Consider the following 16,115-nt stretch of genomic DNA (forward strand, 5'->3'; position numbering starts at 1 on the left):
ACACACACACACATACACACACACACACTCACACACACGCACACGCACACGCACACACACTCACCTGAAACGGTGTGTTGATCCTACTGACTAGCATGTCCAGGATGCTGACGTTGTCATGGCGATGTCTGAGGATGAAGATGAGGAAGGTCTGGAGGAGGGCGGAGTCAGAGATGCTGCGCAGGAAGAGCTCCAGATACGCCGTCGTTGCCATCACTTCCTCCAGAGTCAGCTGACCAATAAACAAACAGCAGCATTCACAGAGAGATCGGACTGACCAATCACAGCTGTCCAAATACAAACACACACCCAGTTACCTTATGAAGCGCAGGAGCCATGACAGGAACGAGAAAACCATTGTAGATGTAGCCCAGGAGCTGATCTCTGATAGAGGGGTGAGCCACCTACACACACACACACACACGCACGCACACACACACACACACACATTTTGATCGCTCAACCTTTTGTCAGTTAGTCTCTAATGCATTAGACTGGCATATGATAGTCATGCATCAGACTCAAACACAAGGTACCAGATTGAACAAGTTAAAAAAATAAAACACAAACAACACATTCTGGTCATTATTGATATATGATTGATGACTGATGTAGGATAAGAGAGAGCAACAGAGAATCTCACGCGCACACACACACTCACACACACACGCGCACACACACACACACAACATACAGTCTCACTTAATCCGTGTCATTGAAATCAATGTTTTATACCTCATACAGACAAAACAATGAACAATAAAATATAAGCTTTCAGGTCATGTGATGTCACATGGGTTTTATTTTGAATTAATTTAATTATTTGAAAGACCAGATGTTTTACTCAACCTTGACCTCAACATATTTAAGTCCAGCTATGAAACTATCAACCAAAGAATGTCTTACAGGTAGTTACAAATAATTACAAGTACATTTGGGTCTATTTAGCAACAATATTAAAAAACTAAATAAATAAATAATCAAACCATCCAAATGCAAAACTTTTTTTTTCCATAAATTGAATAATATAGCATTTTGGGAAAATATAAGGCATGTTTCTATAAGAATAAAATCATGTAATTAAATATTTTGTAAAAATCATGTAATTAAAAATAAAAAAATATAATAATAATAATTATTATTATTAAAAAATAAGAAAAAAGATGATTTTTAGAATAAAATCATGTAATTAAAATATGAAATAAAAAATTAAAAATGAAACAACAACGTAAGAATATGACTGACAAATTTATTAAAGTTAATAATCAATATAATTGAATAAAAGTCCTAATATCATGCATTTTGGGAATTTATAAGGCATATATTTTAAAAAATAACTTAAAAATAATACAAATGTGATTTTTTAAATATAACATTATACAATTGAAATGAGAGTATAAAAATTTAAATACAAAAATTAAAAAATATATGACTGACTTTTAAGAAATTGAATCATCTGAATTAAATTATGATTAAATATGAATTCAAATCCTAATATCATGACAACATAGCATAATGGGAAGTTATAAAGCATGGTTCTATTAGAATAAAATCATGTAATTAATATGACTACTTACAATAAAAATAAAAATAAAAAAATAAAAAATGTTTTTAAAATAAAATCGTGACCATTTTAGTAAATTTTATAATCAATGTGATTTGAATAAAAGTCCTAATATCATAATTAAGATTAAGAATATAACATTTAGCGTAAGTAATAATACAGCTTAATTTGAATTAAATCATTTAATTTGAAATAAGGAAAATTATTAATAAAAAAAAGAATAAAAAATTTGGGTTTCCTTATCGGAGTAAATAAGCCTCAAAGGCTTTAAAGTGTGTGTGTGTGTGTGTGTGTGTGTCTGTGTGCGTGTGTGCGCGTGAGTGTGAGTGTGTGTGTGTGTGTGTCTGTGTGTGTCTGTGTGTGTCTGTGTGTGTCTGTGTGTGTCTGTGTGTGTCTGTGTGTGTCTGTGTGTGTCTGTGTGTGTCTGTGTGTGTCTGTGTGTGTCTGTGTGTGTCTGTGTGTGTCTGTGTGTGTCTGTGTGTGTCTGTGTGTGTCTGTGTGTGTCTGTGTGTGTCTGTGTGTGTCTGTGTGTGTCTGTGTGTGTCTGTGTGTGTCTGTGTGTGTCTGTGTGTGTCTGTGTGTGTCTGTGTGTGTCTGTGTGTGTCTGTGTGTGTCTGTGTGTGTCTGTGTGTGTCTGTGTGTGTCTGTGTGTGTCTGTGTGTGTCTGTGTGTGTCTGTGTGTGTCTGTGTGTGTCTGTGTGTGTCTGTGTGTGTCTGTGTGTGTCTGTGTGTGTCTGTGTGTGTGTGTGTGTGTGTGAGTGTGTGTGTGTGTGTTACCTTGCACACAGTGCTGCAGAAGTGCAGTGAGTTGAGGAACTGTAACAGCGCTGGAAGCTGCAGCCAGTCGTGTCTCTCCAGACAGAACCAGCCCTCGCTATAAACCTCCAGTTTAGCCGGCAGACCGGAATACAGACCGCTGAGACCCGTGGCCAACACCTACACACACACACACACATTAAACACACACACACCTTCTCATCTATATGACACACTTTGCCTGTGTAAAGCACATTACTAAGGTGTCTTGATTGTTTATTGTGTGTTCAGCAGCACAGCAGTTTATTTGGGTCAGAGCAAAAACACACCACCCATAATCCATAAGCAAAAACCTGCACACACAATCCTGTGACTGGGATTAAAACCATAACAGATTAATACATATGAGACAGAGAGAGAGAGAGAGAGAGAGAGAGAGAGAGAATACACACACACACCGTCATAAATTTCACAGAACTACCTAATTATTAATTTAATAAAAACTAGATGCTAATATGAATTGATTGTTTTCGTGCAGCTATTAAAATCCAAACCAATTCTCCCTGAACACAAACACTGAGAATAAATTTAAAAAAACCTTCTTTATAAACAAACAGCATGTGGTCTCTCTCTGATTGAATGAGATGTGAAAGGCTCCTCCCCTTCCTCTTGCAGTGTTTCCTGTGTAATCATCATATTAACAGTCTTGCATAACAGCTAATGTCTAGTGTTGACCCGCATCAGCAGTCACACAGATTCCCTCACTGCAACGCTCTTTATTCTGGAATTAACCAGTCTTCACTATTGCGTTTACACTTGGTACAGAATGCCGCGGCTCGTTTTTTGACAGGGACAAAAAAGAAGGAGCATATTACGCCTGTGTTAGCTTCACTTCACTGGTTACCTGTTAAATTCAGAGTTGATTTTAAGGTTTTAGTTTTTGTATTTAAAGCACTTCATGGTTTTGCCCCAATTTACATTTTCTCCTGTGAGAACGCTTAGATCATATCACATCATATAATCTCTAGTGTTGTCCCGCATCAGCAGTCACACAGATTCCCTCACTGCAACGCTCTTTATTCTGGAATTAACTAGTCTTCACTATTGCGTTTACACTTGGTACAGAATGCCGCTGCTCGTTTTTTGACAGGGACAAAAAAGAGGGAGCATATTACGCCTGTGTTAGCTTCACTTCACTGGTTACCTGTTAAATTCAGAGTTGATTTTAAGGTTTTAGTTTTTGTATTTAAAGCACTTCATGGTTTTGCCCCAATTTACATTTTCTCCTGTGAGAACGCTTAGATCATATCACATCATACTTTTTTTTTTTTTGCTTATTTCTGTTAATGTCCTAAAACCAGCGAGCTATGCCAGTACTGAGTCATGTAAACATGTCTGAAGACGCGAAAAGCGGAGCAAACTGATTCAATTGAGTGAGTCATTTACATTGGAATCGATCCGATTGATTCAAACTCAAACTCGATTCACTAGTAAAAACCAGTTCAAAAGAGCCATTCATTTTCGAATTTCAACATTGCTTGTAGTTGTAATGAAGCACGCAGTGATGGGTGAAACTGAGCTTTTCAAATTATTTGATCATTTTATCGAACCATTGTGTCATAAAATGATTAATTGTTTTGAAGTGCTCCAATCAGATCGCTTATCGCGAATCATTTGATTCAGATCGGAACTTCGGATCGGGTTTGCGAATCATTTGATTAACAATGTTTTCTCTCTACGTTATGAGAACATCGATCGAATATTACTAATGTTATAAGAACATTCCCTAAACATTGCTTTAAGAGCGTTTTGTCCTAACATTTACATAACTTTTGAAAAACGGATAGCAATGAACTAAAACCTATTTCTCACAGAGAAACACCATTCAGAACAAATCATATTCCTCACCGGGCAGAAGTAGGTGTTCTCCACGATGTGTTTGGCCACCAGGCTGTTCTGAGACGAGAGGCTCATGATGAGGGTGAGGGCGTCTCTGGCCTGTGCACCGACCGTCCCGTCGCGGTGGATGAACGGGATGAGCAGAGAGAAGAGCAGAAAGTTGGCGGCTCCCTGATCCTGACTGCTATGGAAGAACAGCTCCAGCACGGAGGCTTCCTTGACCAGTGCTCGGCACAGCTGATGCAGCAGAGACACCAGCTCCACCTCCACCGCAGAGCTGCTGGGTCCCACGGCGCAGGTGAGCCCTGCTGCGGAGCTGCTGCTTTTGGGCCCCACAGTGCAGGAGGATGAGGGCCCCATGGCGCAGATGAGCCCTGCGGCAGAGCTGCTGCTTTTGGGCACCACTGTGCAGGAGGATGAGGGCCCCACGGTGGAGGAGCTGGAGCAGGCAGACAGCAGCATCATCAGAGGTTTGAGGATGGGTTTGTGGTGTAGCAGCGGTTGTTTGGCTTGCGCCACCAGCATCTTGTACATGCGCAGCTGCTCCAGCTTCATGTCGTCGGTGAACTCGCGCCGCAGGCTCCACAGAAACAGCTTTTCCATCACGTTCTCCACCACCACGAACTCCAGGATGGTCCCCATGGCCCCGCCCTGACCGCTCTCTTCCTCCATCAGCAGGAAGAGCATGTGCTCCACGTAGTTCTGCACGGCGCTCGCCTCGTCGCCGGGGATCGGGCCGAACCGCAGAGCAACGGCACCGCCGCGAACCGGATCGTGCTTCGCCAGGATCCTCAGAACCTGACCCAACCAGAGAGCGTTTACTGAGATTGACTAACAGCGAATCAGCCTGATAAAGTTTCTGTGTCTCATTAATATTCTCATATATTTTTAAATAAACAGACAGACAGACGATGATAGATAGATGATAGATAGATAGATAGATAGACAGATAGACATATAGATAGAGACAGACAGACAGACAGATAGATAGAGACAGACAGACAGATAGATAGATAGATAGAGAAAGATAGACATACAGATAGAGACAGACAGACAGATAGATAGATAGATAGATAGAGACAGACAGATAGATAGACAGATAGACATAGATAGAGACAGACAGACAGACAGACAGACAGACAGACAGTTAGTTAGTTAGATAGATAGACAGACAGACAGACAGACAGTTAGTTAGTTAGATAGATAGATACAGACAGATAGATAGATAGATAGAGACAGACAGATAGATAGACAGATAGACATAGATAGAGACAGACAGACAGACAGTTAGTTAGATAGATAGATACAGACAGATAGATAGATAGAGACAGATAGATAGATAGATAGATAGACAGACATACTAGAGCAGGAAGAGTGCTGCGGTTCCACCCTACAGCAGCGCACACTACAGGGTGGAGGCCCCTTCTCCGACATTCCCAACATTCCACAGCATTCCTAGGAATTCTTACCTCAGTGCAGCCATGGCAGCTGGACAAGCACTGAGAACGAGAGAGAGAGAAAGATTTAGGCAAAATCGCCACCTGGAATTATAAGGTTTTTTAATTGAGCTTCAAATTTTTTGTGTTCCACAGACTTCTGTAGATAGAACCCTTTTTGTTTTCTACAAAAAGGCCCAAAATGTACACAGCTTATAAAAGAAACATCGCATAATTTAAATAAGTTGTCACACAATAAGAATATGTGAATAACTCCATTTTGACAAAAATGTCAGATAGAACCTTATAATTCCAAGGCGACGAAATCACAAGTAGTTGCTATTTACACTAAGTGCAAATAGCAATGAATTCTATTTAAACTATGTTAAAATAGGATTTTCTGCTATTTATACCACTTATTGCAACTATTGGCAATCTGCACCTCAGTATTGTAGTACATTATAAAACAATATGCAATAATAACATATTGAGTTCCATTATTCCATTAATTGCTCACCAATGGATGTGAATGGGTGCCGTCAGAATGAGAGTCCAAACAGCTGATAAAAACATCACAATAATCCACAAGTAATCCACAGCACTCCAGTCCATCAGTTAACATCTGGAGAAGACAGAAGCTGAAACAAATCCAGCATTAAGACGTTTTTAACTCAAATACATTGAGTCCATAATCCATAATAACTCTTCCTCCAGTGAAAAAGTGTTCTGGTCTGAATCAGGAGAGAAATCTGCACAGATCAAGCAGCGTTTAAACAGCTCTAAACAAATATGTGGCTGGATTTTGATGCGAGAGACAACAGCAGATGCACTTTTTCACTGGAGGAAGTGTTATTATGGATTATGGACTCATATTTTAGTTAAAAGCATCTTAATGCTGGATTTGTTTCAGCTTGTTCTCGTTCTGACGGCACCCATTCACATCCATTGGTGAGACAGTGATGCAATGCTGCACTTCTCCAAATCTGATGAAGAAACTAAATCAAATACATCTTGGATGTCCTGAAGATGAGGATATTTTCAGCAGATTTTCATTTTGGGTGAATTATTTCATTTCTCCTGTACAGCTGAAACTGAATTTTTTTCATAACTGCTGAATTTTACAACACTGACACTGTTATTTTCCTGTAAAGCTGCATTGAAACTATCTGTATTGTATAAAGCGCTACGGAAGTAAATGTGACTTGGGTTCAAACCAGAGTTCAGTTCATCAGACACAGAGAGAAAAATATACAGACAAATCCAGCAGACTGATCTGCGAGTGAACTAATCTGATGCTCGGCGTTACGAGTCCTGATAATCAGCAGAAGACAGCGCTGTGATTTCATTTCCTGCAGTAAAGAGGATTGATGATTGACGGTGGAGAGACGCACAGCAGGAACACATGTGCGCTGGAGTCAACATGAGACTCATTCGGTCTTATTGTGAATGATTCCTTAGTGCATGTTAAAAATAAATATATGCAAAAATTATATAATATATATAACATATTTTATATCTATTTCTTAGAGCATGTTAAAAATAAATATATGCAAAAATAATAAATTATATATAATATCACGTATAATATATTTCTTAGAGCATGTTAAAAATAAAGATATGCAAAAATTATATAATATATATAACATTATATTTTATATATATTTCTTAGAGCATGTTAAAAAATAAATATATACAAAAATAATAAATTATATATAATAACACATATTATGTATTCCTTAGTGCATGTTAAAAATATATATATGCAAAAAATTATATAATATATATAACATTATATTTTATGTATATTTCTTAGAGCATGTTAAAAATAAATATATACAAAAATAATAAATGATATATAATATCACACAATGTAAAAAATGACCGTGAATTTAACGCTAAAAGACTGTAAAAATGCTACAGTAAAATCCTGTTAAATGGTTAACGGCTGCTTGTGATGGGCTTTGGTTCATCATGTGACTTTCTCATCACCTCCTGCATTTGGTGGTTATCAGTGTATTACAAAGGTACAAAACAGATTTCAGTACTTCAGTAGGTTGGTATATTAACATTATATCAGTTAATTAAATTACGGTATGTAACTGTAAATTTAAGTTAAAACCATAGAACCTAAAACGTTGCTACCGTATTTTTTACGGTAAAATTCCGGCAACCACAGCTGCCGGTTTTTTACCGTAAATTTTACGGATTTTTTTTACAGTGCATATTATATATTCCTTAGTGCATGTTAAAAATAAATATAGAAAGTATATACAAAAAATATTTGAAAATATATTCTGTTATTTTTTATTAAAATTTCCTATACAAGTAATATCGCCAAACCATCTTCATACAAACACTTTTCACCATGCAGTCAATTCCTGATGAATTAAATCCTTAAAATCTCACGCAATATCCAGTTTCACTCAGATACATGGCATCGTGATGCAAAATAGATTGTGGATGCACAGATGCCGTTTAATAAATGGATCTTCTGTGTATCTGTTTGCTTTGTAAAGCTCTTTTGTTGCTTTGAATTCAATACCTGTGTGTGTGTTCAGCTGTGATGATAAATACACAAAAAGCACAACAACATATTTGGTCTATAATCAAAGTGGTTGATGAATAGAAACCATCACAATTTTCATTCTCCATCTCATCTACTTGGTGAAATGCCAAAGAGTGCATGGATATAAAGCAAGTCAAATAAAATAAAATCGGTACTGTACCAAAAAGCCAAAAGGAAGATTAATCTCTATTTCTGTCCCAGTTTGCAGATAATCTGAGTGTTTGCAAAACTGACTTTACATCATTTAGACATTTTTATCTGATCTTTGTCTGATTAGTCACTTGTCAGTTCTTCTCGCGTTCACACATAGAGAACTAATAATCACGAACTATAATCATGATCCCGTCACCGTCTTCATGTTCAACGCTTGATCTACTTATTTTTGTCAAACGGATGCACAAAGAGTGTTTCTGCAACTTCTTTCAAACACATACTGCTTGCTTTGATATTTTGTTATTTAATGGGATAGTTCACCCAAAAATAAAAATGTGACGTTTATCTGCTTACCCCCAGGGCATCCAAGATGTAGGTGACTTTAACTTTAACCGTTGCAGTCTATCAGTCGTATAATGATGAACGAAACATTTCTGACTGTACGGAAGTCTTATTATAGTTAACAAAAACTAAAACCATCAAAACATATTTTGTTAAAGAAATAAAATATAACCTAAATACTGAAATAAAAATATTTTTAGAAAATAGAAAAAAATTATTATTATTTTATTTTAAGCTAAACGAAATATAAATATTAAAATTAAATACTAAAAACGTATTTTATTTCAGCTATAGTTGCTCATTTTCATTAAGTTTAAGTTGAACTAAAACTGGAACAAAAATAGATAAATAAAATAGACATATTTTAAATAAAAATTAAATTACAAAATTACTACAATTTTAACAAAAATTTAAATCAAAACAGAAAATATATAAACGATAACTAATTAAAAATATTAATTAAAATACAATAATGATAACCATATAGTGTTCAAATACTTTTTGAGGTTACTTTACATGCATTCAACATTAGAATTAAAAGACTAACGCCATGAATGAGAAACTACAATTGAATAATATTATTGTGACATGCATACATTTCATCACAAACACTTTATTTATTTAGGTCTAATGCTGATGTCTTTTCTATTAATAAAACTGGTCAACAACTTTAACCAGTGCCTGGATATAATAACACCTCTGAATCTATTTTTGTATAATTTAATTATCCATTGGTCAGCTGGAGAATTGCTGTATGGGAACTATATCATACTGACGACTTCCACAATCACTTATTTCAGAGTTCAGAGACTTATAAAATGTAATAAAGTGACTCAGATTCTGAATCCTCTATAATAATAGGCTATGATTTGAGAGAAAGCTGAGCTGAAACTCACCGGGGTTCCTCTCGTGACGCAGCTTGGCCTCTGCTGTATTTCCATCAAACTGGATTATCCTCTGAAGGATCCATAATTCATGAAGTTCTGTCTTACCAAACCTGAATAATACTATGAACACAGTTTGGCATAAAGTACAGCCCTTCGTGTGTTGAGAAATACTGGGAGAGCAGATCAGAGCCAAACACTCAGAGAGATTAGAGTGATTACAGCCTGTGTAAAGCCTGTCCCATTAAAGCCTTTAATGACAGCTGTCAGTTATTGTGTGCTCGTGATTTATAAACGCCATGAATGTCAGATAAAATATTTTATCCTCGAATAAAACCGATTTTTAAGGACAAGAGTTCACTTGGACGCTCAGACATGCGCAGATCTCTGCTCGCTACTGTCTATGGTTCATTAAAACAACAAATGTCTCATAAACAGTCGGTCATATTCATGTTATACGTTCGTTATGGATATTCGCATCGCTATAGCCTATTTACACAGACGCACAAATTACTTGCGTTAAATGTTTCGCGAAACAGAAACGCGAGCAACAGCGCCACCGCGTGGAGGCTTTCGACTTCCGACAAACACGGAAATGTTGTTGATAGTTTGATAGTTTTGGGAAAAATGAAGTGCAAATCTCACCTTTCTCCGTCATTAGTGTTTAAAAGGACCTGGTAAAGTTGGCTGATGAATGTGCAGAGTAAGCTGGAATCTAGAAAAGAAGGTCAAATATATAATTTTTGGTGCCAAGAACGTTCTGGTTGGTTGGTCTGGTAATAAACGTTCTTTGTAGGTTCCCTTTAGTCTGTAAATAAATAAAAAGAATGCCTGCAATGTTCTGGGAACGTTAATTATCTGGTTATAGGCTAAATGTAAAACAACATTCTATGAAGGTTCTCTTTTCAACGTCATAAAAACATCCCTGCAATGTTCTTTGGACGTTAATTTGGTCTGGTTACAAAAATAAAACCTAAAAATAACAATTAGCTCTGTTGAAAAAAACCAGCATATGCTGGTTAGGTATGTTTTGACGCTGGGATGCTGGTTTAAACTGGTCCTTTGCTGGTTTAAGCTGGTCCTAAACTGGTCCTTTGCTGGTTTATGCTGGTCCTTTGCTGGTTTAAACTGGTCCTTTGCTGGTTTAAGCTGGTCCTAAACTGGTCCTTTGCTGGTTTATGCTGGTCCTTTGCTGGTTTAAACTGGTCCTTTGCTGGTTTAAGCTGGTCCTAAACTGGTCCTTTGCTGGTTTATGCTGGTCCTTTGCTGGTTTAAACTGGTCCTTTGCTGGTTTAAGCTGGTCCTAAACTGGTCCTTTGCTGGTTTATGCTGGTCCTTTGCTGGTTTAAACTGGTCCTTTGCTGGTTTAAGCTGGTCCTAAACTGGTCCTTTGCTGGTTTATGCTGGTCCTTTGCTGGTTTAAACTGGTCCTTTGCTGGTTTAAGCTGGTCCTAAACTGGTCCTTTGCTGGTTTATGCTGGTCCTTTGCTGGTTTAAACTGGTCCTTTGCTGGTTTAAGCTGGTCCTAAACTGGTCCTTTGCTGGTTTATGCTGGTCCTTTGCTGGTTTAAACTGGTCCTTTGCTGGTTTAAGCTGGTCCTAAACTGGTCCTTTGCTGGTTTATGCTGGTCCTTTGCTGGTTTAAACTGGTCCTTTGCTGGTTTAAGCTGGTCCTTTGCTGGTCCAGCATAAACCAGCAAAGGACCAGCTTAAACCAGCAAAGGACCAGTTTAAACCAGCAAAAGACCATCTTAAACCAGCAAAGGACCAGTTTAAACCAGCAAAAGACCATCTTAAACCAGCAAAGGACCAGCTTAAACCAGCAAAATACCATCTTAAACCAGCAAAGGACCAGCTTAAACCAGCATCCCAGCGTCAAAACATACCTAACCAGCATATGCTGGTTTTTTCAACAGGGAGGGAACGTTCTATGTCACAAAAACAAAAACAAAACAAAAAAACTGCAAGGTTCCGGGAACATTTTGGTAAAAAAAAAAAAGGAACCATTTGATTCCCCCAAAAAATAAACAATCGGGAATCATTTGAGAACGTTGGAGAAAAGTTGTTTGCTGGGAATATAGTTTTCATTTATGTCACGTGTTTTCATCGCTACATCATTCCCACACTTCCGTTTGTGTTATTTCAGAGTTTTCAGCGCTTAATACGTATCCTAGATTTTGACATTATGACTTTAAAAAAAGAACACTTGCATTTGTAAACACAAACACTGCAGAATTCAATTTTGCATCTCATTAATCCACACAAACTCCTCGTCCTCATCCTAATGGAGCGATTGTTCGGTCTGGCGCCTCCCTCTTTTCTTTCACATGGACAGAAGAACTTCCTGTTGACGTTCGTGCGTCCTGACAATAGATACTGATACTGCACTCCGAGTTTCTTCAGGCGTTTAGATAGAAAACAGAACCCGATTCATATGACAATATCAAACTCGAACGCTCATCCGCGAGGAGAAACGACCCGCCCGCTGGATTAAAAGTTCGATCGCAGTTGGAGCGACTTTCCTAAGCGTTCCCAAAGAGGAATGCCGTTCCGATCGGTTGTCTTGGTGTTTTAGACGGTAAATAAACCGCCTTTCTCTCGGTATGGCGGAGGCACGCGCTGAGGAGGACGAGGAGCGTTTGCGTGAGTCCGGCGGCGCGAGACGGAGCGCAGGTAGGCGCGACACAACAAACAAAAAAATAAAAAAAACACATAAATACACAAAACCCGTTTATAACCAGCGCAGACCGCCATAACATGACCATTAAGTTCGTCCAACAAGGAAATTGTAGGTTGAAATGTATATAAATGTAGCCTTTATATTAGGTCACGTATACCACTTGTTTTCAGTTCTAAGTTTTCAGCATCAGCATAGTAAAAGTGTAAATATTTGTGCGTTAAATTAGATTAATTTGCGCCATAATAATGATAAAATAATTAGGAATTGATATATCTCATGTCCATTTGATGATTGATTGAATTGTAGATTAAATTAATGTATAGCTATAAATGGATGTTTTGTTTTAGGTCACATACCTTTTTTTTTAGTTTAGTTTTATTTGATTACATTTCTAAAATCATTTGTAAACATCTTTAGTTAATGTGTAAATATTCCATGAGGTCATAATAGTCATAAAATTATTAGTAAAATTATTTAATGATATGAAAATAAATAAATAGAATTAATTTAATTATTACTTTGTTCTTTGGTCTTAATTTTAAACTTTGTTCTACAACAAAATTGTAGGTTAAAATTTGCATAAAAATGCATGATTTAGGTCATGTACCTTTTCTTTTTAGTTTTATTTCATTATATTTAAACTGCACATGCACAATAATGAAACAATTATAATTATTTTATAATGTAAAAAATATATATCACACACTACAGTAATGATACGGTCTGTTTCAGGGCTTTTGTGTCTGTCTCTGTCTGTGGTTTGTTGTAAATGTACACAGCTGTACAGCGGTAGTTTCTTTAGACGAAAGCTCAGTTTCTCTGGGTTCAGTGTGAAGGGATCTGTCAGTAACAGACTAATAATGAGTCTTCATCTGCCCTTCATTCAGACAGCAGAATCTCTCAGCCGTCCCGGGCCATCAGGCCATTTCTGTAGAGCAAACATTTGTGTCACAGGAACATTGTCTTGAATCTGCTGTTGCGCCGCTGAACACTGTTATTTGTGGGTGACGTCCACACAAACAGAGCCATTTAATGATCCCTTCTGACTGCTCTCTGTGTGTGCGTGTGTGTGTGTGTGTGTGTTTGCAGAACACTCCGACAGAAACAAACCCGATCAGCGCCACTCCAGGTAAGTGCAAAAGTTTTGTTTTTGATCAGTATAATGAGTGGATCAAGAAATTAAATTTTTTTTACATATATAAAAATAATTTTTAGAAGCTTTTAGATTTTTAAAAACTATTTGGCACATGTCCATACACTTAACTCCTTATTACAGCGCTGAAAAATAAGCAGAAATAGATCATACATTTTAAAGCATTTATGCCTATTTTTTAGAGGTTTTTAAACATTTTTTTTTGACAATTCATCACATTTCCATCCTCTTAATTTCTCATTACAGCACTAAAAAATCAACAGAAATTGATCATAAAAATGATAAAGCATTTATGCCTATTTTTGGCAGTGTTTATTTATTTCTTTAAAAAACTTAGAACATTTCCACCCACTTCACATTACAGCACTGAAAAATAAACAGAAATAAATCCTAAAAGAAATATAAAGCCTATTTTTTTGAGTTTAGAATTTTTAGAATGTTTTTTTATTTTTATTTTTTGCAATTTAGCACATTTCCACCTTAACTTCTAATTACAGCACTGAAAAATAAACAGAAATTTTATAATTTTAAAAATATTTTGAATTAGATTTTATTTTTATATTTTCTGGTTGCAAGTTAATTTTAGTTTTAGTATTTTAGTTTGTTTTTTAAAGTTTTAGTAATTTTGTTGTGTGTTTTTGTGATTTTTATAGTTTTATTTAGTTTTGGTTATTTTAGTACATCAAGTTAAACTTAATAAATATGTGAAATGCTGCCTTCTTGTAAGCTAGCTGAAATAAAAAAAGTTAAATTTTTTTTATATTTCATTTTATTTCAGTTCAATTTTTTCAATTAATGATTTCTTATGGTTTTAGTTTTAGTTTTTTATACTTAATGTCAGTTAAATTTTATTTCATTTAATGTTTTTTGTTTGTTTTTAGTGTGTAATGTTTTAGTTTTGTTTAACTATGTTAACCCTGATTCCAGTAAAGAGAATTGCTAAAAACTAGAAAACTAAAAGCTCTGGATTATTAGAAAAAAAGAAAAAAAAGGCAATTAGGGTGGAAAATGTGCTGAATTTTTAAATACAAACATTTATAATGAACTTGTTTTGCTTTACTTTCTTTATGCAAATGTGTCTTAATTTGGGGTGAAATTTGATCTGAAACTGAGATTCTCTAGATTATAAGAACAAGTCAAAAACCTGTTTATTTGTGTTTAAAGCTTCATATGCTGGTGGCGAAGCTTTCGATTCATGTCTGAACATCTCCCAGCGTTCCTCCCTTCAGAGCATGCGATAAGAAGAGCGAACGCAGCACTAATGCAGTAGTTCCTCCAGCTCAGTACTAGAAATACCTGTTACACTACAGCAGGAAAAAATGATTAACGCTTTTCCTCCTGAGCGTAATATAAATGTCACGTCAAACTGAGCTCATGCGCGTGTTTACAGGAATAACCAGCCACATTTTGGCTCTGTTTAATAACATAGTTAATTAGTGGCACATTTCTTGGCTCCTCTGCATGTATTTGTTCATTGTTGTGTGTGTGTGTGTGTGTGTGTGTGTGTGTGTGAGTGTGTGAGTGTGTGAGTGTGTGTGTGAGTGAGTGTGTGTGTGTGTGTGTGTGTGTGTGTGTGTGTGTGTATGTATGAGTGTGTGTGTGTGTGTGTTAGTGAGTGAGTGAGTGAGTGAGTGTGTGTGTGATGTCACTCAGTGTGAGTCATTCTCGTGAGTCACATTCACACCACAGATCATGACATCATCAGCTGATCTCTGAGTTGAAGTTCGTTAACGACTCAATAAACATCAGAACGAAACTAACAACAGTCTGAGATCTTTTATTAAAAAAAGTGATTAAAATGGAAAATCCATTTGAATAGATGATCTTCAGTTTGATGTGACTGAGTTTTTATGACAATGAACACGTTCCACCCTTAATAAATAATATTTCTGGCATCATTGTATATGCTTCATGGCACTAAATGAAATATCAATGCAGAAACGACTGTGAAAGTCGGTCTCTTCTGTCAGGAAAAAGAGGGCGTGTCCAGTCCGGAAGATTCACATCATCTGAGTCAGTGTGTGTGTGTTTGATGAAAGTCCGTGTCTGTGGGGGTTTGGGTGTGGTGTGTGTGTTGTGTAACTGTGAAATGTATTTCCAGTCGTGTCACTGGAAAACAGTCGGGAAAACTGGCCTTGAGTCATTGAATCAATGGAAAAAGACATTGAGTCCTTGTGTATCTCTCGCTTTTCCAGCCAAGGGCCGCTTTCCTCCATCAGAGCCGTCATCAAACGCAGTGAGTTTGCCTGCTGTAGCATGTTTTTGGTGATTTGGTGTGTTTTGTCTGTTCTGTCAGATGTTTGCATGTGAGTTTGTGTTTTTTTTGTCGGAAATTGCGCAGCATCAGCGAGAACGAGCTCTCAGAGTGACCATCAGCGAGACCGCAGGTCAGTTCATGCCTGTTTACTTGGTGTTTTCTTTCTCTCTGTGTTCAAATCAAGTGATATTTTGCTTGATTTGGACTTTTTCTTTCAAAATCACATCTTGTATCTGATCTCAAGCTCTTCGCTGATACTGTCATCTGCTTTGTAAACAAATCCCTTGTCAACAATATTGACATTGAGCTGATCTATTTTCATTGTTCATTTAAAGAAATTATAAAAAAAAAAAAATATATATATATATATATATATAACAAGTTATAATAATAATTATATTTTACATAATTTTATATATAGAGGG

The 16,115-nt window shown here is 36.6% G+C and overlaps 2 protein-coding genes across 2 annotated transcripts in view; one reads left to right on the plus strand and one right to left on the minus strand.

The window, feature by feature from the left end:
- Nucleotides 1-5,578, minus strand: part of LOC107730024 (protein FAM160A1) — an 18,699-nt gene extending 13,121 nt beyond the window's left edge. Inside the window, 5 exon segments of the mRNA XM_074560138.1 lie at nucleotides 65-232; nucleotides 318-404; nucleotides 2,342-2,500; nucleotides 4,229-5,017; nucleotides 5,573-5,578. Coding sequence (XP_074416239.1) covers nucleotides 65-232; nucleotides 318-404; nucleotides 2,342-2,500; nucleotides 4,229-5,017; nucleotides 5,573-5,578 — 1,209 coding nt within the window.
- A 6,317-nt stretch (nucleotides 5,579-11,895) lies between these two features.
- Nucleotides 11,896-16,115, plus strand: part of LOC107730025 (pollen-specific leucine-rich repeat extensin-like protein 1) — a 14,386-nt gene continuing 10,166 nt past the window's right edge. The window contains exons 1-4 of the mRNA XM_016540771.1: nucleotides 11,896-12,273; nucleotides 13,370-13,409; nucleotides 15,629-15,669; nucleotides 15,775-15,820. Coding sequence (XP_016396257.1) covers nucleotides 12,204-12,273; nucleotides 13,370-13,409; nucleotides 15,629-15,669; nucleotides 15,775-15,820 — 197 coding nt within the window. The 5' untranslated portion in view covers nucleotides 11,896-12,203. The remainder of the gene's footprint in view (nucleotides 12,274-13,369; nucleotides 13,410-15,628; nucleotides 15,670-15,774; nucleotides 15,821-16,115) is intronic.

This window comes from Sinocyclocheilus rhinocerous, unplaced genomic scaffold, assembly GCF_001515625.1.
Source record: "Sinocyclocheilus rhinocerous isolate Xijiao unplaced genomic scaffold, SAMN03320098_v1.1 scaffold1690, whole genome shotgun sequence".
Classification (NCBI taxonomy): domain Eukaryota; kingdom Metazoa; phylum Chordata; class Actinopteri; order Cypriniformes; family Cyprinidae; genus Sinocyclocheilus; species Sinocyclocheilus rhinocerous.